Source organism: Suillus bovinus (genome assembly GCF_016758785.1).
Source record: "Suillus bovinus strain UH-Sbo-P2 chromosome Unknown EDB93scaffold_45, whole genome shotgun sequence".
NCBI classification, from domain to species: domain Eukaryota; kingdom Fungi; phylum Basidiomycota; class Agaricomycetes; order Boletales; family Suillaceae; genus Suillus; species Suillus bovinus.
The window spans coordinates 201,641-227,101 of record NW_024542101.1 but is presented as its reverse complement, the minus strand read 5'-3'; the positions used below and the strand labels follow the sequence as shown (position 1 = coordinate 227,101).

Genomic DNA, 25,461 nt, shown 5'->3' with positions numbered 1-25,461 from the left:
CCTAACTACTGGATGATGATTGCTATGGGTCACTACAGAGTATTTAAGTAAGTACGTAGAAATTCGGAATACTACAGGCGAAGATAGTAGTGATATATTTCGGGTCCGATGTCCTATGTAATAAGACACGAGGTGCTGCAGACATGTAATAACGCGGTACAAATGTCAGAAAACGTGCACGGGAATAACTACGCACCTAGTGAGGCTAGTTTGGATGGACAGGACATGGGATGGACAAGTGCGCGCGAAGTGCAGTCGGCCGATGCGATGTCCGAAGGTCTGGTGCGCCGGATCTGATACAGAGTGGCTTGGACATGTGCGAAAGTGCATCAGACATGTGCGCATATGTTTCGGGTGTTGACGTGAGTATGAAAATACGTGGTTTCGAGCCCAACGCCGCAACCATTGCTACACCGTACAATGCCAAGCATGATGGAGGACATGGGGTCTGTGATTTTCAGTGTATTCTTTAGAGCTTTATTCACTGACGGCCTTCAGGGTACATTCTGACGAAGTTGATGCCATTGGCCACTGGGAGGGAAACACACATCGTGAGACATATGCTGCAAAGATCCTGAAATCAGCAAGTCTGAATCTTTGTAGCTGTAATGTAAAATTGACTTTTGTTCTACAATGATAGGCTGTCTGTGCCCTGGCTGGGTTCTATGTCAGAGAGCAGTACAGTGTTCCATGGGCAACAACTAATGTCCTGGCTGAGCTACAGATGCAGATATTTCCTTTCGTCGAGGATGCTCTGGCCAATCTCCACCAGGCACCTAGTATCAACTATGGCACCATCAATTTCCTCGAGTTGCTACAGCTGCTTCGTGGCTACTTTTGGCGGGTGAGAGCTCCAAAGCTACTCAAAGTGTCTCTGGGTCTGATATGTCATACTTTGCATACCAGGTCATTGCTGCAATCCACCAGTCATTCCCAGACTCTGCCCTTCTGAAACGGCTGCAGGTGATTCAGTCTAGTGAGGCCAAGACATTCCTTCAGCAATGGCCAAGGGCCAGGGAAGCTCTTGAGGCCACTGCACAATCTGACCTCACCATCAGCAGTTCATTTGGAGAGGCCCCCACTCAAAGTGCCTTCGTGTCTCTTGCAAACTCTCAGCGCCAGTCAGATACCACCATAAACACTGTACTCTCTCATTGCAACCGGCTTCTTCAATGGACAGAGCCACTCTCCCCATTGAAGAACTATGATGGAGCCAGGTTCTCACCTGTGGCTGTGTCCAGTGTTGGCTGCGGCATCATGCGCACTGGGGGTCCTGATATTTGCCCACCAATGGCATGAGATGCCTGCCAACATCCTCCTCCTCCTCTGTCTCAGACTAATAAGCACAGAGCTTGCGCTGCTGAAGAATCGACACCCACACTGCACCTGCAGCCCAGTATGAACCCAGTAACTGTTGTTCAAGATGGCCGCTCCTTCCATGTATTGCCACTCTCACCAGCAATGCCTCCCGACTTCCATTCAGGCCGTGATCTGATCATTCCATCAGTGGAGGCCTTCTGTGACCCCATCACTGCATCTGTACCACAGTTCCCTCAGTTTACAGCTCGAAACTGCAGCTGGAGCTCCATCTTCGAGATGGTGAAACAACCATCCCTCCTTTGGGCCTGCTGGCATCCTGGCGACCTTGGTGAATACCACACCATCAAACAACTCTGGGTGGCTTGGCACGAGGGCACGATCATTGATGGTGTGGGTCAGATGCCACCCCTCCAGTTCATCGAGCAGGAGTGGGGAGGAACAAAGGATCATTCGACTCGCAAAGGGCGCCATCAGGCTTGGCGGCCACACAATGACAACAATGTGAGTAGTCTCTGTTTCCTTCATTTTCTCTCTCCCATCTAAGACTCCATTCCAGGTGAGGCGACAGTGGTCCCAATTTATGTTCTTCATCACACACATCAACTCTACAATGGATGCCGGCAATCATGCATCAGAAGCTGTTCGAATTCTGGACAAGCAGCATGGCTCGATGTCAGTCCTGCAGTTCCACTCAAAACTCCAGCCAAAGAAGAAACAGACACAAGTGACTGCTGCTAGCGCTGACACGTCGTCTGTGTGAGGATGAGCCCCACTTTTCTTTTCCTGCCTCGAACTCGAGTTGATTAATGAATTCACAACCTGGAAATCATTTTCTGCCTGCCAGCTACAATAGTGTGCCTAATGATGGTCTGCTAATCCTAGTACAATGTGAGATCGCGGCTCCTTTCACCAGCTTCGCATTCTTTCAAGGCCTCAAGGAGTTTGTGGAGTGCTTGTGTCCAGATCTCTATCAGAAAGTTCTGCCATGCCATCATAATCAACATCACACCAGCAGCGCAGCGCAGGACCAGAAGACTCACTTACCATTCCACCCTGATGTACAACCCATGACCTGCCCGCCCTGTCCGAGAAATCCCCAAAGTAGAAGACTTCTCCCACCCACCAAAAAACCGTGATCAAAACTGTGATCTGCTTCACGAAAAGTGTGATCCTGCTTGGTCGAAACCGTGATCGAGGGCAAAAAACCGTGATTCGGCGCTTGCCTGGGACAAGTCTTGACGCACTCACTGCAGCAAAAAGTGTGATCCCGCCCGTGTGATTTGAACTCCGACCCCAGTCATGATAGTGTTGCCACGAGGCGAATCGAATCGAATCGAGGTGGAAAATTTGTGGTACCTCGACACAGTTTGATACTTACGAGTTGCAATGAGTTGTGCCTCGTTCAACTCACGAGTTACTAACAAGTTCGGAATTATGCAAACCAGTGGTTCAGCCAATGAGAAGCCAGGGATGCTAGATACTGCCAACAACAATTTTTGCAAGTAAATACACGATGAGCAGACAGAAACTACAATAAACTAGTTACAATCAATTTCCCTTGCATTTGCAAGCAACTGATCGAGCTCGCGAAGATTCCCAGCAGCCATTAGCTCGTCAACTGCTCTTGAAGTCACAGGTCCAGATATTGTGTAGTCCTGCTCATTAGCTACCAGGTCCTCTGTAAAATTGAGGTGGTCTTGCTTGTAAGTGAACTTCAGAACTTGTAGCGCCTTGAGTATGGTCGGAGATAGGTTGCTGCGCTGTAGAGTGCAGGTCTCTTTGCTTGATGAGAATATGCGCTCGGAAGGCACAGATGAAGCTTGAGTAGGCAGAACGTCCATGGCAACACGAAATAGAAGCGGGAATGTGTGTTCCGAAGTGATTGGAAGGATCCACTTGGAGTCTGGAGTGGAGACAATGTACCTTGTTGAGAGTGTTCAGGGCTGAGATGACTCGGAGGAAATGACCATGGGCCAGGATTCTGCTGCAATGACATGGGGTAAAATGTTGCTCGCAGCAATAGCTCTGAGCCACGATGATATTTAAGTGTTTTACTTCAATTGAAAATTTTAGTGTCTAGTTAGGGTCTCAATAGCCGAGAGTGACAATCCAGATTCCAAGTTCTTTTGGATGTTGGAGGGGAACTTAGCTGCCAATCTGTGTGCCAATTGCAATGAAGGGATACAACAATAATGACCATTATGATGTAGTACAGGGGATTACGATGTATGGATGTAAACTACATGAACTCGTTTCTAACTCGCGAGTCCAACGAGTTGTAACTCGATTTAGTTCGGAAGGTTCGAGTTGAAACGAATTGGGTCATTTTCGAGCCGAGCCGAGTTTAGCTCGAGTTGACCTCACCTCGACAACAACACTAAGTCACGATCACACATTTTCTTCTGAGACCTATTGTGATGTCGTCAGTTGGTCGAGTGGTTAGGCAAAATAATTTACACAAACTACTATTTCTGGAATGTCAGTACCGCCCTCCTATTTGCTATACTGTAGCCGAAATTAATGAAGTTCCGATAAGATGCATAAGTACTACGGAGCTCCAGGCTGGCAACGTGATAGCAACTCATCATAAGCCACACAAATACCAAGATGCTCCCAGACCTCACACACGTTGAACCCTCCAACTCTGCCATAGTCGTCATCGACGTACAGAACGACTTCGTCAGCGGCAGTCTCGCCGTCCGCGACGCAGAGCAGATCATCAGTACCATCAACGCTCTCCTGACGCTTCCATTCGCTCTTAAAGTTGGTTCCCAAGACTATCACCCCGCCAACCACATATCGTTTGCGCGCAATCATGCGGGGAAAAAGGAATTTGACAAGATCACCATATTCCCTCCCGCAGAGTTGGTAGCAGGGATGCCTGAGGATGAAAGGCCACTTGAAGCGCTAGATCAGGTGCTGTGGCCTGTCCATTGCGTTCAGGACACGTTTGGGGTAGCATTTGTGGACGGCCTAGAGCATGAGGGCCTGGAAGTCGTCCGCAAGGGCTGCGACGTCGGGGTCGAGTGTTATTCTGCATTCGAAGATCCATGGGGACTCACAAACACTGGACTCAAGGACAAGCTGAAGAACAAGGAAATATCAAATATTTTCGTGGTCGGAATAGCGGGAGATTATTGCGTCAAGTTTACTGCACTTGATGCAAAGAAACACGGGTTCAGGACATTTGTGATCAAGGATGCGGTCAAGAGTGTATCTGATGAGGGCACAGAATGGATCGAGATGACCAAGGCGGGGGTGGAAATTATCGACACGGCTGAAGAGCTTTTGACGTCAAAGATATTCTCTCAGTAGCTTATATAAATTAGTCATTTACAAGATCCTATAGGGAATGAACTCGGACTGCCGGCGCTTGTTCGATATCAATGACTGTGCACCGAAACGCCTGAACAGCTCGTCCCTTGAGTGTACCACCTCTATGCCGAGTACCCCCAAAGCATCCTGCAACTCATCTGAATTCATACGGGCGTCCACCATTCTCGTGCCGAGCACATCCGAAGCATTCTGCGTCTTGTCCACATTCATACGAGCGTCCTGTATCTGTTTCGAAATGCCATCCAGGGCGGCAATCACTATGTCCTTGGGAAGTATTGTTAAGCCTTTTTCGTTCACACCTCTAAGACTCAACAGCATCTTGTTTGTGAATGCGATGAGAAGAGGGATGACGTCAGGACACTCGTCGGGTATCCGTGGATACTCCCAAGCTTGTTTGACGAGCAGCACCTGGTTGTCCGGGCGTGCTTCAAACCAGAGGTCCCACTCCGGCCAAAGATAATTGTCAACGCAGGCAATGCGAGCAAATATCAGGACTAGTCGTAGTGAGAGTTCTCTGTAGTCTTCATCATGGGATGGTGCATGGATAGCCTTGGCTATGGAAATACAGCACTGCATGTGGGTACAGCTGTCTTGGCGGAGCTGCAAGAGCCAATACTCGTTATTTGCAAGGGCAATGAGTACTTCCAAATAATGAAGATCGCGCTCTGGATAGATGAATCGATCTGGTGACGTGTCACCTGGCATGCTCTGGATATTTTCAAAGGTTGCGGAACGCAAGGCTGGGAGGAGTTGGTCGCGGACACCACCTGTGATATTCACCAGAAGCTCTTTAATAACGTGAGCTATCTTCAGTCCAACATGTCTGTGAAGAGGGCATTCTGCGTGCTTCATCGCGGGTGAAGATGTCATTATTAGCGGAAAGTATCAGCAACGCATATGCATTCGCGATGTTATTTCGAACTTCCAGACACGGCGAACTGCGGGAATAGGATGCAGTGTCAGAATTCAAGTCTAGCTGCAGGGGCTGGTAATTGGTTTGATTGAGATAGTCGAGCAGCACGGAAGCGTCCACATTTGCCTGACATGGACCCCAGATCGTTGCAGAGTGCATGACTCCGGACTTGAAAAGGCCACTCAAAGTGCAGCACGCATGAAGGCAGAGTGCCGGGGTAGATGCTTTGTTAATATTTTTAGGTACAGTGGCTTGGAAGACACTGGTGCACCATGTTTCCACTTCGTTGTTCTGGAAATGACGTATGAATTCTGTTTCACTAGCAAGGCGTGCTAAAGGCTCCAGTATGGCTCTGAAATGCGAGACTTCGATTGCCGAAAAGGTACGCGACCTTGATGATCTTGAGAAAACGAATCGAGGGATATGCGAAAATATGCTGGAGCGTGTCGCTTCGGGATGTACATTGGGTATGGGTTCAATGGAAGCATCTTGAATTGCGGCTGTGATGTCTGGACGTAGCAGAAGATTAAGGACATGGGGAAAAATTGTTTCAATGTTATCACTGCACGCAATCGATGATCAGCCTTTGTCACACATCAAGGTCAGGCCTAGTACCTGTTATCTGTGATTCTGATTTTCTTGAGATCGATCGACTGCCAACCGAGGATCGCGATGATGACATGAAGACATGTTTCAATGGCTTTGCGGGAAGGCAGTGGACGCTGTCGATCGATAGGCAGTAGCCTGCGGATAATATGGATCGCTAGAGGTTGCAAAAACAAGCGACGGCGATGGTTTTCCTCCTCGAACCATGACAGTGGCGCTCCGCAAAGGCCATGCAATAGAGGATGTAACAACCATTCCAAAGTATCGTTGGGTAGGTCATCGAGATTAATGTCTGGGACAAGCGTTTTGATGTCGATGATATCATTTCCTCCAGATATCCTACCGAACCGTGAGCCGCTAACGACGTTGAACCATTGTTGAAGCACAGCCAGCACAAAGCACAATGATGCGTCATGACTGGAGTGCACGTCTATGCGAAGTGTTGCTACATCTTTAATGCCGACCTGGCTAAAGAAGGGTGAAAACCGATTCTTGCTGGTGTGGGCAGTAAAATACAGAGAAGTCAATGCTTTTGCATATATCAAGACCGCAGGGGATGGAGAACGTTCGAGCCCGTCTTGAACTAGCCTGAAAAGTTTTCCCCAAGCTGCCCATGATCCGAGACCATCAGTGGGGAAAGTGACATCAGGAATCCTTTTCGCCGCGGTATATACGGTGTCGGGATCAAGGGATGTCTGGCAGAGCCAGAGCACGGGGAGTGATATATCGATAACTGGCTTTTCATTAAAAGGCGTTAATAAATATAATGTGCCCGCAAGAATCCACCATGGTAGATAGAGCGGAATATTACACATCAAATACAGGAACATTGTCAATAGAAGGGCGATGGTGCGCCGCACACCTTTTTTCCACTTGTCGAGTTGAATGAAAGTGGTTTCAAATAGCCAGTAGAGCGGATGCGTGACGTATATCACCATGAACGATCCAATCGCTCTTAGGCTATGATATACGAGTGCAAGAGCCGGTGTTGTAAAGGGGCAGCTAACACAAAGGTAGCTGCTGATGGAGGCCACGATATAGAAAAAGGCACCGAAGCATGTTGTCCCAACGACAACGGCAGCCACAGTGCGTTGCTGTGCCCACAGATACCCCCCAAGACCCGTGCCGAAGAGCAGCAGGGAAAGCTGTAGTAATGCAGGTATAGCACGAAGGACGGTCTCAAAATGCCACGTTTCGATCCCGTCAACTTTGAGCTGCCGCCTGATGCGACGAGACTCACGAGGTCCTCGTGTGTTATCTCGGTAGTCCCTCAGCCACTGCTTGCCCAAGACGGCTCCAAGAGCAGCCAGAAGACTGGCTGAGAGACTAGCATACAAGAGGGTCTGGGTCCAGATGGTAATCCAAAGGGGGCCATTCCACGAGGAAATGCTCGATATTTGCTCTGGAGACGTGGTGTTATTGAGTTGATAGTATATCATCGTTAATAAGGCATTTGTCGTGTCGCTGGGAACAGGGCTCAGGTCAGGGAGCATTGTCCCTAAGAAAGTGGCATTGACGGCCGAAAAAAGACCTGCCTGAAAGATACACTCGATCAACAGACATGGACTCGTTATATATGGCCAGAAAAGCTTACGAAAATTAGACTATTGTCCAAATCCGAAGTGTACTTTTCAACGAATGATTTATCAAACTCTTCTGCTTCCTGATCGTATACATCCCAAAAGCCATTCCAGTCATCCGATGGGAGTGGTTTCTTGAAAATGGTCGAGTGCTTCAGCACATCAAGAATTTGGCGCAACAAGATTTCGGAGCTGTAGTCACAGCATACATTATACTTCATAGATCTTGAAAAAAGCAAAGGACCCCTTGAACAGGGGTCGTTGGATTGTCTGATTCTGGCATTTTTTATTCTTGAAGGGAACAACTTGAAGGCGAAAGGCTCAACAAGGCTGAAGCGCTGACGCCTGGAGGCGTTCTTTACTTGGGCTGTGCATTCAATGACCGTGATAGCAAGCACAGCCTGAGGTGGTGTCAATTCTCCCCATGGGCCATGGCCCAGTTAGCACCAATATAGGGATCCGGGAGCTCACGGTTTATGCTTATCCAATCATGGGTGTAAACAAACCAAAATATTATGTCAGCCGTCAGCCAAGTGCCACTACTTATCGAACGCCCAGACTCTGAGTAGATTATCGATCATTGAAAAATTGCTTCCTATTGGGTGGATTTGGGCAAACTCCCATGCGAGATGAACACTGCCAGCTTTTCGAACAGGGGTCCGTCTGTGTTGATAGCGTGTTTGTCGAATCATGATAATACAGGAGATATCACAATCGAGGAGCGCAACAGCCTCAGTTCTGGATTTGCCACTGGGGTACAGAGAACCACGGATACATATTGGCATGCAGGTACTGCTCACGGAGAGAAATTCGTGCTATAGGCTTTCTCACAAAAGTTATACTGCACCTGCTAATTGACGAGTGGCTGGGAAGCAAATCAGACATGCCCCCACGACCGGCTCAGATTGGACCAAGACTTGCTCCGACTGTCCACTGCTAAGGCTAACGCCAAGCAGTGCTCGTCGTATAAAGAGCCTGTGATGTGTACTGTTTTCTCTAAATGATCTTCTTTGCAACCAGGAGTAACCTTTCAAATAGTATGAAGCCGCTGTACTTTCTCTCGTTGTTAAGAAAAATCCCGTGTAGCGGTGACAAATGAAACATCAACTTGTGAACGATCTCGATGATCGAAAAGAAAACATCGATCATGAGCGTTCTAAGGTCCTCGCTATTTCGTGCTTCTTCCCAAAATTTCTCATCGCTTGAATGACAGAATACCTCTCCACGACGTTGAGATGCTTGGCTTCTTGTAGCATACCGTTTAATCGTTCATCATCCATAATCAGGGCGGCGAACATTGTCTCATCATCTTCAATCCCAGTTTCCTTGAGAATAGAATGGACCTTTTCCCCATGAGCAAGTATCGCTTCGTCTCGGAACATCCTGAATAGGCTGCATGTTGCATTTAGATCCGGCTGACAAGTGGGGTACACATGAGACTGCAACAGCATGATTGAACAAGCAAGCGAACTTACTTCTACCTCCATAGGAGCTAATGCAGAAGGGGAAGCGGCAACTACAGATTTCTTTGTGGATCTCGCATACGTTTTGTCCTAGTGAATTTACCAGTAAGGAGAAACGTGCGATGACATCATGACTGATAATTACTTGTATCTTTCGTTTTTTCTGTTTATCCGTGGCGGGCGGTAGCTCCTGCGAATGTCATGAGTAAGTTCCAGCCTTCCAGGGGCACGAATTTTAAGACCAACCTGCAAAATCAACTTTTCAAGCTACGGATGTCATGAACGAGTTCGAGGAGCACGATTTTCAAGACTAACCTCCAAAATTAACTCTTCAAGGTCACTCTGCTTATAAAAGTTTGCGTCTTCCAATACTTCGTCAGGTATCGTAGTATAGCCGTTGGCTATGACCCTTTTAATGAGAGGAAGCGATACTCTGAAGACAGTGGCGATATCTTTGTGGTGCCACTTGCCACGCTTTGCGAGTGCACGAACCATTGCTCGTTTTGTTCGGTCAAGCTTGAGTTTATTTCGACGGCTTTACAAATAATTAACACAGAAGTCCCCGTGAGGTATATGACCATACTTACAAATTGTATACCTTTGGTTTCTTTATTGTTGGATGGTTATTATAACGAGGTTTCGGGTTGTATTCGGACCCGTCTGACAATTCGTCACGCTCAACACCATCATCAACATGCTGTGAGACGAATTGACTGTTATGCCGTCCCAATTGGAGGGGTATTTCGTGCTCCTGATCTTTTGATAGATATGTTCAAATCATCATTAACGTGTACATTTCTTTGAAAAAATGAGAAACGCACGGCTAATTTTCTCAAAGTTTCTGAACATATTGTTGCTGAAAGACATGAGAAGTATAGGGGCTTACAGGAGGCATGCCATACCATCAAATAAAACCAAATAAAACTCCTATTCGAATATTTGAATTCCACTTCGACAAAACAATCTGCTCTCCAAGTCCACGACATTCTGCAGATCATTTAATTCAAGAGCAAATGCAACTTGCCAACGTTTTGATGTCATACTCATGATCGCGAGATGAAAGCATTCGTCGATACCTTACCAGTACGCGAGGGTATCGATCAAGGATAGCCAACACATCATCTCTCACAGATGTGGCACAGCAACGATAGGTTCGCAAGGATTACAACGACTCTGCCTGAACTGTTATATGGCGCGACCGAAAGGATCGAAATTACAAAGGTTGGCGTGCTGGCTGCCGCGTTGCAATGAGCGTGTCCATGCCTGGTTCAGGGTGTAATCAGCACCATGAAAGTGACATCGCAGCTCATTCTCGCACGGAGATCTTCTGGAATATTTGTCGCACAATATAGTCACTAATGACTCATCACTTATTCTGTCCTTTCAGAGTCTCATAAAGTCGTTGCTGCAGGACTTCCAAATCTGCACCGAGGAACCCTTTTAATGGGGTCAATCTACCGAGCGATCAGAAACAACTATCAATATTAATATAGTCACCTACCAGTCCATTCTACATAACTGCAAGGTATCTGATATTCATGCGCATCCAAAATTGTGTCTCGGTGACATTTCTTATTGCTCACTGCTGATACTATCAAGAATGGTACTGGGATTGGAATGACACCAAACATACCAGGGTTGTTGCATAGTCTACACAAGCGGAGGCGCCGATTTTTTTTGTTATCGTCGAAACATTTGAAAAATGGCAAGCACTTGGTCATCGGTACATTCCTCGTGGGCCACTAGTCGTGGCAGCGTGAAATAACGGGAGGCTCCGCGAAAGATAATTGTCGAATTCATCTAGGTTGAAAAGTCAAGTGATACCAGGTAGTAGTAACTGACGAGAAGCATGTACACCAGTGATGCACGCATCCAAAGAGTCACGGTTCTCACCAATGGCAAAAATCACTCTGGTCACTGCTTGGTCTATGACTGATGTGTGTTGCCAAAATCCACAAAACCGGCCTCCAAAAGTAAGCAAAATAATCAAATAGCATCCGATCGAATCGCCACGATTTGATGAACGTTTTTCTAGATGTTCGTGGTTGCATCTCCTGTACGAGTCATCAACGTATAGATTGTGGAGATCCTGATAAGATTTAGCGCCAGGAGCCTGTGAGAAGTCGCTCCTCTCGGACCTGCACGATCTAATGAACATTTTTCTAGATGTTTGGGGTTGCTTCTCCTGTACGAGTCATCGACATATAAATTGTGGTTGACGCTATGCGAGCGCCAGAAGCCTCTGAGAAGGCGCTCCTCTTCGGACCTGAATATAGGGCGTATCGACCAACATGCTTCGATACTTTAGCTAAGCTAGGCGGGGCCGACTTGGGTGAAGGGTGACACATCTGTCGCCGAGAACGCAAGGAGATAGCCTAATGCAGCTTCGTAGAGCCTCGATTTCAGTGTTTCAGGTCAAGGAACTACTCCCAGTTTGAATTAGTCGCTCCTAGTAATAGTAGCCGGTCCAGACCATAGAAAGAAGAGAGCTCCACGAAATTGTATTCCAAGGATCTGGGTACTCGTGCGCTGTACTTGCATTGTATGCCATGGGGTATGCCTCTCCGCTTGAACCAAATGCTGTAGCACGTGCTATGTTTGGTTCAGGGCGCCCTGTCACAATGGCTGAGAGGCTGTGAGCGCTTGAGCCTGTGACCATGAGTCGATGTTGAAAGGATTAACCGAATCAGAAGTTCGTTCGTATGATAATCAACACAGGACATTGGCAGTGAAGTGGCAGGATAGAAAAGTTCCAGGATTTCATATAGTGCCCTCGGATTCAACGAAAGATAGTTTTTGTGGTCGAGTTTGGGTCACCGGGTGAGAAAACATTTCGCAAGGTTGTGGCAAGAAGAAAGATCGGTACAAGCACTTGAACTGCATAGTGAAGTTATGTAAGACAAGTTGAAGTCAAGCCTACTTCGATACTGGCAGCCATGTTAACCGCTATGGCCCGCCACACGCAACGAGCTTTTCTTTTCTTTCCATTTCGACGGTGTCTCCACGCTAGAATACGACATCGACCGTCACTACCATTGACTTTGCGAGCGAATCCGTTCATCCCACAATCACGTCTTTCTCGCGCCTTATCATCCCAAGCGTTTGTCTGCTGTCTCCCATTCACAATCGTGCACCGCTAATGCTCAACAAGATAGGCTACATGAAGCAGCATACCCTCCACGATCTATTTTGATTGTGAACAAGCTCCGAACTGAACCTGTGATTCGGGCAATTGATGAACTATTGGAGTGCGTAATAATGCTCCTGCATTGTTTCAGCCGATTAACAGGTGGTGCTCAACACACAATAGTCATATAGCGAAGACGTATCCGGGTGTGAAGGTGTTCTCTGAAGACCGCCCAGACATTCCATTCGGCACACAAGTGTGGCGTCCCGGTGAGTACATTGTACACGTTGAAACAATCTGTTTGAATGAATCCATCACAGGGCCTCATGCCGAAAAAATTGATCTTGTAGTGACTCTTGGAGGTGACGGTACCATTCTCCATGCTGCATCACTCTTTAGTCTTGGAGCGGTCCCTCCTGTGTTAAGTTTCTCAATGGGCACCCTTGGATTTCTCCTTCCATTCCGTATGTACACGCGCTCAACATCAGGACGCCACTGAACATGCGACAGATATCGATGACTTTGTAAAAGGGCTCGAAGCAGTGTTTCAGGGCAAGGCAACCATCCTCGATCGCATGCGTTTGTCGTGCACTTTCTATGACAAGGATCGCAAAAAAATAGGGTTCGGCGATGACGGTTGGGATAAAACAATACAAGTATGTACCCACGATACTGACCGAATTCTAGAATGGCAGGTTATGAATGAGATTGCGTTACACCGTGGGTCAAGTCCACACCTTAATACCATCGATATTTATGTAGACGGGCAACATCTCACGGAGGCTGTTGTGCGTATTAAATCTCCCAAGCACTGCGCGCGTAACTGATTTCCGTAGTCGGATGGCGTGATTGTGTCAACACCTACAGGATCAACTGCATACTCTCTCTCAGCTGGAGGGCCTATCGTACATCCTTCCTTGAGTGCTGTAGTGCTCGTGCCAATATGTCCACGAAGTTTATCGTTTAGACCGCTCGTCTTCCCGTCATCTTCATCTTTAACGCTATGTGTGAGTCATGCGCCTGGTGTATCGTGGCAACACGTGGAAACTATTACTCAAATGTTTGATTAACGCTATTAGATTGGTGATCGTTCCCGTGCTGCGGCCGGCGTTTCAATGGACGGGCGTGTATCGCATGTTCTTAATCCAGGGGAGTCCGTTACTGTACAGGCCTCACCATACCCAGTGCCTTGCGTTAACCGCTCCTCCATATCCGATTATGGAGACGAACAACCAGGCGAGGAAGGCGTTGGACCCGGAAAAGAGGATGATTGGGTCCGGGACATCAATAACTTGTTGCAGTACAATGCAACGTTTAGGAGCAAAGCGCTTCTTCGTTATAGTGGCAAGCACTAGGTTTGAGGTAAGCGCCCGAAGATGTCGTTCTTCCGTTACATCCTGTATTTGATTTTGGCTACGAAGGAAATTGAGCGCTTACATTGACGCTCGATCTTGGATGGCGCTTGATCGAGCGCTTTCGGTACTTAGTCGTGTAGTCCTACGCTGTCCTTTGCAGTGCAATGCCAGCGGCAAACTATCAAGGATTTTACTATGATCAAACATTCCGTGAGTGACTTGACTGGTCAGCGTCTATGCGCCGTTGATTACTCGATCTCGTTGGGATACAGCTTGTTAATGAAGTTCAGATAACAAGTGAACCTGAAACTCATTCATTGAGAAGCGCGCTTGTTGAACACTTCATGTGATGTGATGGGAGCATAGTACTACACGTCTTTATTCATATTCATCTGAATCGATACAGCAGTGATACATGTAACATAGAAATAACAATAGCACCAGATCGTTTTAACCGTTGTTGAATGAATGTAATACAATGAGTGTTTGACACAATTTACTACAATGAGACATTGCTTTCCATAATAGTCCGCATGTTAAGGTAGCTCTACATAGTGAAACAGGAAGCCCAAAGGTGTCCGGTATCATGCCACGTTCAGGGACTCAGCCGCTGAAACAGACGAGTTGGAACGAGACGGTGTATAAGTGATGATGAATGTGATGACGAATGCTGCTCCTTCTCGCTGTCCTTAGGTGAGCCACAAGACCGATAACTCGGAGGGGGTTCGGGACTTCCGGGTACTCTGAGCTCTGGCTGGACGTGCACGTCTATTATCTCATATTGTGCCAGATGCGACATAGTTGTCGACCATGCCACACGGCTTATCCCCACAGAACTCTGCTTCCCGTTCGCCAGCACATTCAGCGAGAAGGATATCCGGCTTTTGTCAATCCCAGTGAGGTCGCCCTCAAATGCTGATCTGGCAAATGTGACTGCTTGCTATAATGATTGCGCTCAGTTCAGTGGTTAATTTTCTAAGCTAAAAGGCTCACGTCGAAGTTCTCCGCCGGAGGCACGTACATCATTTGATTATTAAAACGATACGTGACAAGATCTGCGGGAGCTGGGGACTGGCGTCTGGTAGAGGTTCGCATGGCGAGTAATGGTGAGGGCGCGGAAGAGGTGCAGAATCAGAGGAGCATAGCTAGCCTTTTATAAGTGTCAAGGGCCAGTGTGGTGCAGTACAATTTCATTGTTACGGCGAAGCCGCCGATATCTAGATCCATGCATGCTGTACATTTTGAGAATACATGATGTGGCGGTGCGTAAATGAATAAATATTTATGCTAAGTGCAAATGCGTTATGTAAGCTGTATAGTACAGCAAGATGCTGGACTGGCACGGCCCACTGCACTGCTATCTACCAACTACTTTCAGTCTACAGAATTCTCAGCTCATTTCAGTTCTCTTTGATACCAGAAAATAGTACAGGATGTCGACATGTACGTTAAACTTGAAGATCAGCCAGCAACCCGAACTGACTACCCGCTGTCCCAACACGCGCCGCTTTCCTCACTGATGGTCGCTCAATGGGCTTTCCATTGACCTTCAATTTTTTGCCTTTAATTGGGCGTTCTTCCGCAAAAGCATCATCTAATCCCTCCGTACATGCATCCCAAAGTCCGACCGGTAAAGTGTCTCGACAATTCGAGCCCTTTTGCGTAAGGAACATATGAAAGGCCTGGCCTGACAGGGTATGGACACGGATTGGGACTCGTTCTGATACCAAGAGAACTTGGGATAAATGATGTATGCTCTCGATTGCCATAAGCACCTGTGCCATAAGTTGGATGCTACGACTGCTGATTGGTGTAGTTTCAGATCCGCCGTTAGGTTCCGAGCCGGAAGGTGCAGGCATAGTACGAAAATCGAGACTATGCCCTTCTGACGTGTAAAATGCAATGAAGGCACTTGCTTCCGATCTAGTCCATTTTTCTTTCTCCCGTTCTTTACTTGAGGATTCTATGGCTCGTAGGTGCATCACCCGGACGACCCATCGCAAAACGAGGGCGCACACGAGTTGCTCGCTCGGTAACTCTTCCAGAGCAACAGTACTGCTATAAAGGATATGCAGAAAAACAGACATCCGCTCCAGTGCGGACCTGAGTGGCAGGGGAGTCCAATCTTCTTGGCTATGGCCATGAAACACGGATGACACCAACAGCCTGGAAATATCTGGCACCGTCACACTTTCCGGGGCAACGCGCGTTCCTCGCCTGACGTACTCCATGACACATTTTGGTCCCGGTGGAAAGTGAGACCGGGATTGGGATATGACCGACGCCGGAGTCTCTGGCCCTTCATCTGGCACGCGGAGTTTTTGGAGCTCACCACGTAATGGGGCGAGGAGATCGGCCTCATCGTCTTCGGAGTGTTCTTCTACGACGTCAATGAGCTCATCCTCGTCTTCCTCGTCCATCTGAGACGTGTCAAATTGCTCCACTTTAGAGTTCCCACTCCCCTCTGGTGCTTCCGGCAGCCCCACGGCATCTTCCAAAATGGCATAGATCCACTCCCGGATAGGTCTGCCGATACTCCGCGCTACATTCTCCGCGTCGGGGTTTTCCAAAAATAGCCTTGGCCAGAAAGTCCCAGTATTCAAGATATCCATGAGCTTTGGCTGCAGATGACCCGACCGGTATGCAGAGATATAGAGAGAGTGGATGCGGGATAGTTGATTATCACGCTCTGCTGCGTTGTTGTCGGCTACTTCATTGTCGGCAGATAGTAATAGCGCACGGGAGAACAGTCCCGGCAGCCGGCAAGTTTCAGCGGGATGCAGTGCACAAATTTTGCTAGGCCAGAGACCATCCGGCCCACATGTATCTCCGTCATACTTGTCAATTGCGTACTGCAATGCTGCGTTAACGATCCTATCAACGATGGCATCTATTTCTCCCGAAGCCATTGTGCTCGGTTGTCTGATGAGGAGTGCGTGCACAGATCTGTCAATCAAATCCATGACTGAACCGACCTGATGTCTGGCTTTTCGTTTCTGGGTGGCAGCGGAGAGTATAGCATTTAAGGTGGATCCGACACGGGAAATGCGTTGCGATAACGTTAGATGGCGCTCGAAAAATAAGCTTTGCACGTTCCGTTGTGTAGAAGACTGGTTGGAAAAATCATTTCCGACCAGTGCGCCGAGCAGGGGCAACAGCGTGACTGGAATCTTGAAATGGGACGCCAAGGCAGCAGGTGTGTAGACCGAAACTGACAGAGTGAGATTCGTGCTATGCTCGGGAGGTATTAGACCCCTGCGAGTCCCTTGTTGGGCAGCGCTTTTCTTTTTTGTCTTTGCCTTCTTCACTGTGCGGAATTCGCCGTCATCGTCACCAGAGCCTGCGTCCACGGATTTGGGTACTGCCCACAGCATGTCATCGAGCTGAATATATCCTGCATATTTCCCAGAATTGAGAATGACAAAATCCGAGTCATTGCCAATAACAAATGCCCCGAGCCTGCCGGCGAGTTCGACAGCATATGGATCGCCTTCTTCATCTGCGAAATGCACTTCCAGAGTATCTGATGATGATGCGACTTCAAGAAGTGCATGTAGACATGCATGATATGCAAGTGGTGGTATCATCCGCGTTTCATGCAGAAAGCGGGAAGTTGAGCGTGATGTCTCTGAAGTTCTGAAGAAAAGAAGGCTCCGTTCAACGATCGAGTGGTTGAGGCGACTGATGAGGGTTGGAATCTTCAGCTCTGGGGCAGAACCTTCTCAGAAGATCGCTTAGATGCGCCACAACGAGGAAGTAAAGGGACATACCGTCAAAGACAAAATATACCCTGAGTCCCACAGACATCCACGCTTTCACGACACCTTGAACGCATGCAGAGAACGCTTTGTACTCGCCACCATACACCCAAGGTAATTTAGACTCTGCATAAAGCTCATAGATGAACCTGAAGGGCGTGGCGTAATCACTGTTATCACCAAGCAATCGACGACATCATCAGATACTCACGACCAACCATCGACCACGATAGAAGTTACGCCAGGCGGGCTCGAGGGAAATTCGATGGTTTTGGCGAGAATTCGCAGATTCTCTCGCAGATAGGTGGTAAGGCCATGAACGCCCATAACAAGTCCATGACCTAGTGGCGGCACTGCGGGCGACGAAAAAGGCAACTTAGGATAGCCAAATTCTGGCAAAATATGAGATTGCAAGAGACTACTACTATTAATACATAAATCGTGCTCTTGATACTTTCAAAAAATTCCTATGCGCGCCAAAGCACGAGTGAACAAGTTGGTTCACCAGAACCGCGAGTTGGTACTGTGTAAGCAAGTAACACGAACTACGCGGCTTGATATTTAAATTTACTCTTGATGAATTACTTTTAGCCAAGCTTCAATAGAAGCGCCCCACACCAAGTAGGGTCTAATCGCTGGTTCCAGCGATCTGAAAAAGCGTGAATAATCAGTGAGCAGTCGCTTAATGTGATGCAATTTACTTTGGCAGATGGATGGTATTGGTTGACCCTTGACATAGATATAAGCAATGCGAGCTGTCTTGCACTTTGGAGATTTCCATGTTTGCCCAGTTTTTCCAGGACAATCGACAAATTACCCCGTGTGGCAGTGATTGTCAGGGGGTGCGTTATAGATAGGAAATACAAGGAAGGTGATTTGGGGTCATGAGGTTGGCTACAGCATCGACGCAAACAGAAGCTAGCAATGGTGTGGATGACCAGAAGAGTCTGAGGGGGCAGAGTCTGGCAGAGTTCTTCCATCGCAACCAGGTACGGCGCAGACAAGCCTTATCAGCGACAACAATGAGAGCTCGCTCCTTTGATGATGGTGGGATGATAATCCCAAACGAGACTACTGCGGTGACAGCTTGCCAAGTCATCGTGCATTTATAAGCGGGACGTGGGGGCCATGTGCCAGATACGCAAGCAATTAATTGGCGGACACAGGTCAAATAAATTACCCAGACAGGAACGTAGTTGGGTCCAGAAGCTACCCACAAGATGATTCGCCAACGGTTGATTGACGTTGAAATCTATGGAATTTTCTGACACTTGAAGAATTCCTGTACAGATGCTGGTGGTTCGGTTCTTCCAAGGAGGCAGATCAAAGGCGCCATAGCAGTGGTACTCGTAAATCAATGTCTGACAAACATGATTTATGGAAGAGACTGACTTGGGCAAACACACTCTCGGCACACATGCTGTACAGACGGTGCAGGCAGCATCATCGCGCGTCAATGACAAATTGATATCTCACTAGCGGAGTAATAAGGGTCAGCATAACACCATAAGAAATTTCTGAGTATATGGAGTAAAAAACATCTGGTTATCGGGAAGGCGGCGACTGAAAGAGCTGTGTAGTACAAGAACCACGTCACCTATAAAGCTTAAAAGTTGCAGTGGTTTGAATTGAGTCCGTGTCCATTCTAAAACCACCGGTCTGTATATTCTGGAAAGTATGAATTGAGACTTAAGCTGTCCAGTTGGTTGTCTTTGGTATTAGTATGTAAGGCTCAGTGGTCCGACATGGGGACATGACTCGAGTAACAGCAGGCCCCGTCGGCGTTATCGAGAATGGGCGACTCGGAGTGGCTGTGAACAAAGACGTTTCACTAAACGTTTCTGGAATCGACTTCAATATAGCGATGACTAGACAATTGTAAGTTGGAACTTCAATGACATGGAGATGGGAATTGTGGTTTTCAGTGGGAAGCCATAGTAATAAGCCAGGCCATGGTCCAGCGTGGACCCTATCACGTGCCTCAACACGTTACCTTGTCAGTGTAAACCCTCAAACGTTTAACTCATCAACGAACAATCATCTGTGACACGGCACTGACGCCTACAGCGCTTCAGCTCACTGCATTAGACAGCGAGCACGCGACTTCGCTCCACGGTGACACGTACATGCCTGTCGAAAACTCCAAGAGAACGCGATCCCAACTCGCCGTACCTGATCATGTCCTGAGGCTACCCCTCGCGCGTTCTCCTCTCAAGCATGCCAGAGTCACATCGAAGAATCGGATACATTTAGAATTAAATGAACACAAGGAGAGCGAGGAACATATGGATGTCGAAGAGGAGGAAATCGGGAACGAGAACGACGAGATACTCTTGTCGCCGAAGAAGAACAAACGATCCTCCGATACATGTCACCAAGACCTGCTCAGCCCAGCCAGTCATCGTGAGGCAAAGCGTATCAAAATTGATCCACTACCAGCGTTGAACTTGCTGTCAATGGGTCACTCTGTAGAGAATCGTGAATTGGCATCACAATCTCCCAGGAAAATGGCAGAATCGTTTGTCCGCGCTGCCACTGAATCGGCATGTCATGCTATGAACGGCAAGGTCAAATCATGCTTTGTTTTTTCTGGGCGTGCACGTTCTGTTCCGCTTCCTACAGATCATGTTCCAGAACTCGACCTTCGAGCCCTTTCTCCGATACGTTCACCTCGGAAGGCGCCCAATCAACTGAAGATCACCCCTGTTTCTCCACCCACAGAGGCGGTCCAGACCTCTCCTCTTACATCACCCTCTTCCACTGATTTGGGTGCTCCCAGCACGGAGCATGTAATGGACTTTGATACTGCGTCCGCTATGTCCCACTTCACTAACGTACCGAAATTTGACCTCAAGCTTCCTGATACAACCAACCTGATAATTCATGTTGAGTCTGCAACGCCACGAAATTCGACTGGATATCCTTCACATATGTCTATTTCCCCTCTTACGCCTCTACCGCCTACCTCATTCATAGGTCGCCAGCCCGCCGTACCAAGTCTATTTGCTACTGCTATTGAGGTGCACTTAACATTGGGCGTTGAACACGTTATAGAGAACTAACATCCCCGTTTGATAGAAGAAATCCAAGCAATCTCAAGATTTTGCGGATAATATTTCGTCGCTGAATGTTGCAGGATCTTCGACCTCTTCAGCCGCTCCCTCTCGTCTTCCGCGTCCATCCACGTCCGCTTCGTCGCATATGCCTGCTCTGCCTGTACCAGTGAAACGGGGACGCTCTGCAACTATTGGCAGTTCCCATACAACACGCTCAAAGCCTATCGGAACTTTATCGAATGGCAAGAAGGCCATGCTTCCATCTTCTGGCCCTCGCCGTGTTACACGTAGCGTGTCAATGAAAGAGAAGAGGCCTGAGAGCCTTGACGAAAGCGACGCACCACCCGAAGCTAGTACTATAAATCTTTCATTGAGTGCAAACGATGAGCCTGCCAGTGTGACATCATCATCTCAGGCCTCTACTTTCAAGGGTAAACTCGAGCGCATCATTATTGTATCCTTTCTGACAATTTCATTTTTAGATTCAAATCTTGACAGCTCGTCAGTCAAAGGTTTCCCAGACCCTGCCAAGTTTAAACAAACATCGCTCGCCTCTTTCATGAAGGCCAAACCTGTACCTTCGTCATCTACAACTGGCCCATCGTCATCCACCCGTGTGCAGCGGCCACCTTCATCTCCCTCTAGGATTCCACTTCCGGCGTCTCCGATTAAGCAACGTGCGGGAACCTCGCCAGTAAAAAGGCCATCTATTAGTGGTTCCAGCATTTTTGCTCCATCAAAACCCAAGTCTTCACTATTCACACTGTCAACAGCCTTGGAGAAGCTTGCAATGCCTCCACCGAGTCGGCCGAATACGAGTTTGGGCTTCAATATCAATTCAGACAAACACGAACACACAGGAGCCGCCCATTTAGTGGTCAAGGACGATAGTGCTCTTACTGGCTCGTCGGAAACCTTTGCGAGGCCGACGGCATCTTCGCTACAACGTCATGCTACTATTTCTGGTTCCAGCCGAATCAGCATGGTGAGACGGATGAAAGATAAGAGCGGAACACTTGGGCGTACCGCAACTGGTATCTTTGGTCCGGGTCTTGTGAAGCCATCTCTGAAGGCCAGTCGAAAAACAAGCTTACCAAGTGTCATGGCTAGTCCAGTGAAAGGTGGAGGTATAGTCGACGATAATCATATTGCCAATACGACCGTCGATGTTTGGGGTGCGGAAGAGGATCTCGGGCAGAGGAGGCAACCTGATGTGGTAACCCTATCTGTACCGTCTGACAGTAAGACCTCCGAAGAACAAAACAAGGAGGCCGACCTTGTGATTGAAGAACTGGTAGGCTCAGCCGACAAGGGCAAGCAACCCGAGGGGTGGGACTCGCGCCGTGCATCAAGCGCATTGCATGCTCTATCGCAATCACTCTCTTCTCTTCCGAAAACCCCGCCGAAGCTAGTTGCAGCAGGCACACGTACAGGGCTTCGGTCATCGAGTAGTACGTATAATGGTGCACCAGGTGCAGGTTCAGGCTCCAAGTTCGTTCGGGATGCGAAGGACAGAGGCAAACCTAACGAAGGCACGGATGGCGCAACTTCGCAGCGGAATGCACCTTCGAAGAGCGACGCCGCCGCTAGCCCTGTGGAAGGTGGAAGCGCAAGCAAGGGTGTCTTAAAAGTATTAAAAAAGTGTGCAATATTTGTGGATGTGCGGACGGATGACGGTGATGATGCGGGGAGTTTGTTCGTCGACATGTTAAGAGGTCTCGGCGCCAGAGTAAGTCACAATAGTTGTCACTCGCTTGACTTTCAATCATTTCCCCCCCTCTAGATACTTGCTCGTGTTGGGCAAAGCTGCACCCACATTGTGTATAAGAATGGTTCAGCTAGCACGCTGACGCGGTATAGGTCAGTTGTTTCTTATCAACATCATTTCCAACCTCATTGATTATGCTTCAGACTTCTGAATGATCCTAAGCCATTCGTCATTGGCATCGCATGGGTGGTGGAGTGCGTCGAGCAAAGATCTAGAGTAGATGAGACTAAGTTCAAGGTTGATTTAGAAATGGTCAATGTTGCGGGCACCAGCAAGGTATGCAACGTCCGAGGTCGTGCTTCATGCTCTCACGTCGTTCTATCTCATAGAAGCGGCGTTCTATGCTTCCGAGGCATATGTCACCCGGTGCTGGGTCAAATTTCATTTCAACCAACCCCTCGTCTGAAGCTGATGACAATGAGGGACAGCGACGGCCGGATGATAGCAGTAGCCCACCAGGTACATTCTCCGGTATTTCCTTTCTTCCTGGTTACTCATCCGCCGCATCTTTCAGCAAAGGATGCAGATACAAGCATCAGGTCTGTCAAAGACGAAGATGACCTGCCACCGCTTGAACGTGCACGAAGGCGGCGCAGTTTCCTTCCTGGTGGACAGACAAGGCTAATTTAGAAGTTTAGAAAAGAGTACTTCATACCCTCTTGCTCGACAATTGGACCTATTGGTTTTATCTTCCATACTTTTGATTCACCAGTAATATCAGATTTAAGGAAACAACTACTCTTAAGTAGTACGAGGAGCTCTGGATAAGTCAAGCACCGATACAATTTGTGGATGTGCGGAATTGGCTTTGGTTTCCGGGTTAGAAAGATCGAGTCCAATTTGCGGAGATGGGCGAGGTCGCAAGGCTCGATGCAGGTCGCTTGCGTAAGTACATGTAAGCGCTCTTCGGTTGGCTTGGGGTCGAGAGGGCAGCGATGGCCATTTAACAGACACAAGCTCGCTGATGTTCGAAGCACTGCATACGCGTAAAATCTCATAGACGAGGATTGAGAGTCCTGAGATGACCTTTTGGTCGTGAAATCGACGTATAGTGCGCAGACAAGTTGCGATGCTTGAGGCGAGTCTGAATTCCACATTCCTGCCTGTAATCCTGACGATGCACACTCATGATTATTTCCACTAGGAAGGTATGTTTGCGCGTCTACCTTGCAATATCAAATTGATCTCTTTGACATATTTTATTTGTGCTATTGATCTACATGCAAAACTGATCACTTTTCATTTGCGCTCACGATCAGCCTGCGTGTCTTCGGGTTCCGGAGGGCGCATTATGCAAAGAAATTTGGATTCAAAAACTACAAACTGCCGATATACAATACTGGTCATCATACATTTGTCGCACATATACGAAAATATGGAAACATTGCCAAGAGATAAAAGAAACAAGAGAAATCGTGCCTACATGTTACAAAAGAAATGAGCAGTCTAACGTCTGTCGAGTACATATCGATAAAAGGAAGATGCGTTCATAAGTCACAGGCGGTCCATGACCTGCCAAGTAAATACCGGTAAGAGAAATACAAAGACAAAAGAGATACATCGAGCCATTTACATGATGGCGAAGATAAGAGAAGAAGCTTGAGATAGATGGATGGGAGCCGCAGGTGTGGCCTTCAACTCCAAATCGTGAGACAGGAAGGAGGCCGTCATCCAGTTGCGGTTGTGTCGGATTCGGTCGTAGGGGACATCCGACATCGAAGACTGCAGAGATATCTAGGCGGCGCGGAGATAGTTCGTGCGCGGCCAGCGGTGGCCTTCAACCTCGCGGGCATTGAAGCTCCAGGTCGTAGGGGACAGCGAGGGAGGCCGTTGCAGGTCTTCGGTATTTGGTCGTAGGGGACCTGAGGAGTAATGATGTGCATAGTAAAGATGTCAGTCTTGAATAATGTTGATCGAGATTCCTGAGTTGGGGGTATTCCGGTGCAGAGGCAGTGAGGCAGGCGACAGCGCAGAGGTGAGTCCAAGCTGGGACATGGCAGCTGCCCAACCGTCGACAAGAGCAGTTTGGTCGGCAAGGAGATCGTTGTGCAGTTGTTCAAGGTGATCTACTTTAGGTCAATAAACAAAGTGGACGTTACCAAAAATTACTCACCTATGATAGCAGTATGTTCCACTTGTTGCTTAGCGTAAGCGCGCTCGATGCTGCCACGGACAGCGACCACGCGTGTGGATCTAGACGCATGCTAACAAAACAATGAGTGCGGCACTTTGTTTCACAAAGAATGTCCATACCTTGTCTCTGCCCGGGCGGAAATTCCGATGCCGTTTCGTGTCCGGGGGGTTCAGCTGAGGCGAGACAATCTGAGGCATAATGCTGCCAAGAGAGAGCGTTGTGGTCGTTTGAGTCGAAGCGTCCACAAGAAGCGAAATGTCGGTGGTCGTCAGGGGTCCGTCCTCTAGGATGATCGGCTGGAGCTGCGTCCGCTGACTCGGAGAGGGTCCAGTCAAGTCATCGTCGTCCTACAAAAATTCAAACATTAAGCGACAAAGCTGAGGCTACTGTACGACTTCATACCTGGGGACAAGTGCTTTCCTGAATGTCTGCGTCAGAGAGATCCCTCACGAAATCATTATCGTGGTCAACAAGAGTGGTGTCGGAATCGATTGAGAGGCGCTTGGCATTCTGAACAGGTGAGGGCGGCAGTATTGGCGTGCATAGTGTTAAACATGTAGATGGCGAAGTACAGTAGTCGGAGTCATTTGCAATGGGGTTCGGTGAAGTTAACAGGCATGGCGTACTAGTGCTGCAAGATTCGGTTAAAATTGGATTTGATGGAATTAATTTTGATGCAGTAGAGATATCAGAAACTTTCTTGCAGATGAGAGGCGCGTTGAGCTCGGCCAAATTGTGCTTCGGAGAGGATTGAGCTTCTTTACTGAGGATTATGTGGGCGGTCCTGTGGGAAGCTAGAACTAGAGCCGCGACAGATATACATAGCTCGGATATGACAAGGCCAGCGGTTATGTTCTCCGCTTCTTTGACGGCCTTGGTCGTGCGATCCACCACAGTATGTTTGAAAAAGAAGGCTCCGAGGCAGCCAGCGACGGTGACATGGGCAGCACTGTCGAAGATAGCGGAAATCATATTGTAAGGCGAGTTGAAGTTGAGAATAAGTCGTGAAGAGAGTAATGCACGTAAATCGAGGACAGGAAATGGG

General features: G+C 48.1%; 10 protein-coding genes across 10 annotated transcripts; 5 read left to right on the top strand and 5 right to left on the bottom strand.

Moving 5' to 3' along the window:
• Positions 1-162: 162 nt before the first annotated feature.
• Positions 163-1,299, top strand: EDB93DRAFT_1252349 (uncharacterized protein; the record flags this gene model as incomplete). The annotated part of the gene is made up of 3 exons (XM_041453279.1): positions 163-282; positions 641-844; positions 907-1,299. The coding sequence occupies 3 exons, from the start codon at positions 163-165 to the stop codon at positions 1,297-1,299; spliced, it is 717 nt and encodes a 238-aa protein (XP_041305775.1).
• A 162-nt stretch (positions 1,300-1,461) lies between these two features.
• Positions 1,462-2,080, top strand: EDB93DRAFT_1089007 (uncharacterized protein; the record flags this gene model as incomplete). The annotated part of the gene is made up of 2 exons (XM_041446176.1): positions 1,462-1,821; positions 1,877-2,080. 2 exons carry the CDS (start codon positions 1,462-1,464, stop codon positions 2,078-2,080), a joined length of 564 nt encoding a protein of 187 aa, XP_041305774.1.
• Positions 2,081-3,750: 1,670 nt separating this feature from the next.
• On the top strand, positions 3,751-4,644 carry EDB93DRAFT_612716 (Isochorismatase-like protein). The gene is made up of 2 exons (XM_041456863.1): positions 3,751-3,798; positions 3,857-4,644. Exon 2 carries the CDS (start codon positions 3,928-3,930, stop codon positions 4,633-4,635), a length of 708 nt encoding a protein of 235 aa, XP_041305773.1. The 5' UTR covers positions 3,751-3,798; positions 3,857-3,927; the 3' UTR covers positions 4,636-4,644.
• A 2,805-nt stretch (positions 4,645-7,449) lies between these two features.
• EDB93DRAFT_1088938 (uncharacterized protein) lies at positions 7,450-7,976 on the bottom strand (the record flags this gene model as incomplete). The annotated part of the gene is made up of 2 exons (XM_041446172.1): positions 7,450-7,710; positions 7,770-7,976. Coding segments are annotated over 2 exons (468 nt in total), but the record flags the coding sequence as incomplete, so codon positions are not given.
• A 1,090-nt stretch (positions 7,977-9,066) lies between these two features.
• Positions 9,067-10,085, bottom strand: EDB93DRAFT_1105533 (uncharacterized protein; the record flags this gene model as incomplete). The annotated part of the gene is made up of 6 exons (XM_041447516.1): positions 9,067-9,170; positions 9,231-9,408; positions 9,465-9,485; positions 9,534-9,753; positions 9,806-9,974; positions 10,040-10,085. 6 exons carry the CDS (start codon positions 10,083-10,085, stop codon positions 9,067-9,069), a joined length of 738 nt encoding a protein of 245 aa, XP_041305771.1.
• Positions 10,086-12,088: 2,003 nt separating this feature from the next.
• Positions 12,089-14,050, top strand: EDB93DRAFT_1158356 (ATP-NAD kinase-like domain-containing protein). The gene is made up of 8 exons (XM_041449954.1): positions 12,089-12,318; positions 12,374-12,466; positions 12,529-12,614; positions 12,666-12,809; positions 12,856-12,981; positions 13,033-13,133; positions 13,182-13,352; positions 13,425-14,050. Exons 1-8 carry the CDS (start codon positions 12,155-12,157, stop codon positions 13,698-13,700), a joined length of 1,161 nt encoding a protein of 386 aa, XP_041305770.1. The 5' UTR covers positions 12,089-12,154; the 3' UTR covers positions 13,701-14,050.
• Positions 14,051-14,938, bottom strand: EDB93DRAFT_1158353 (uncharacterized protein). Its single transcript, XM_041449953.1, has 2 exons — positions 14,694-14,938; positions 14,051-14,640 (listed from the first exon to the last, which is right to left on the bottom strand). Exons 1-2 carry the CDS (start codon positions 14,793-14,795, stop codon positions 14,296-14,298), a joined length of 447 nt encoding a protein of 148 aa, XP_041305769.1. The 5' UTR covers positions 14,796-14,938; the 3' UTR covers positions 14,051-14,295.
• EDB93DRAFT_1329756 (uncharacterized protein) lies at positions 14,919-17,831 on the bottom strand. The gene is made up of 3 exons (XM_041455151.1): positions 17,670-17,831; positions 17,471-17,607; positions 14,919-17,418 (listed from the first exon to the last, which is right to left on the bottom strand). Exons 1-3 carry the CDS (start codon positions 17,783-17,785, stop codon positions 15,149-15,151), a joined length of 2,523 nt encoding a protein of 840 aa, XP_041305768.1. The 5' UTR covers positions 17,786-17,831; the 3' UTR covers positions 14,919-15,148.
• A 3,677-nt stretch (positions 17,832-21,508) lies between these two features.
• Positions 21,509-22,912, top strand: EDB93DRAFT_1088914 (uncharacterized protein; the record flags this gene model as incomplete). The annotated part of the gene is made up of 5 exons (XM_041446171.1): positions 21,509-22,243; positions 22,298-22,374; positions 22,426-22,558; positions 22,612-22,753; positions 22,833-22,912. The coding sequence occupies 5 exons, from the start codon at positions 21,509-21,511 to the stop codon at positions 22,910-22,912; spliced, it is 1,167 nt and encodes a 388-aa protein (XP_041305767.1).
• A 1,084-nt stretch (positions 22,913-23,996) lies between these two features.
• EDB93DRAFT_1158339 (uncharacterized protein) lies at positions 23,997-25,461 on the bottom strand. Its single transcript, XM_041449952.1, has 4 exons — positions 24,819-25,461; positions 24,536-24,763; positions 24,396-24,486; positions 23,997-24,348 (listed from the first exon to the last, which is right to left on the bottom strand). Exons 1-4 carry the CDS (start codon positions 25,386-25,388, stop codon positions 24,176-24,178), a joined length of 1,062 nt encoding a protein of 353 aa, XP_041305766.1. The 5' UTR covers positions 25,389-25,461; the 3' UTR covers positions 23,997-24,175.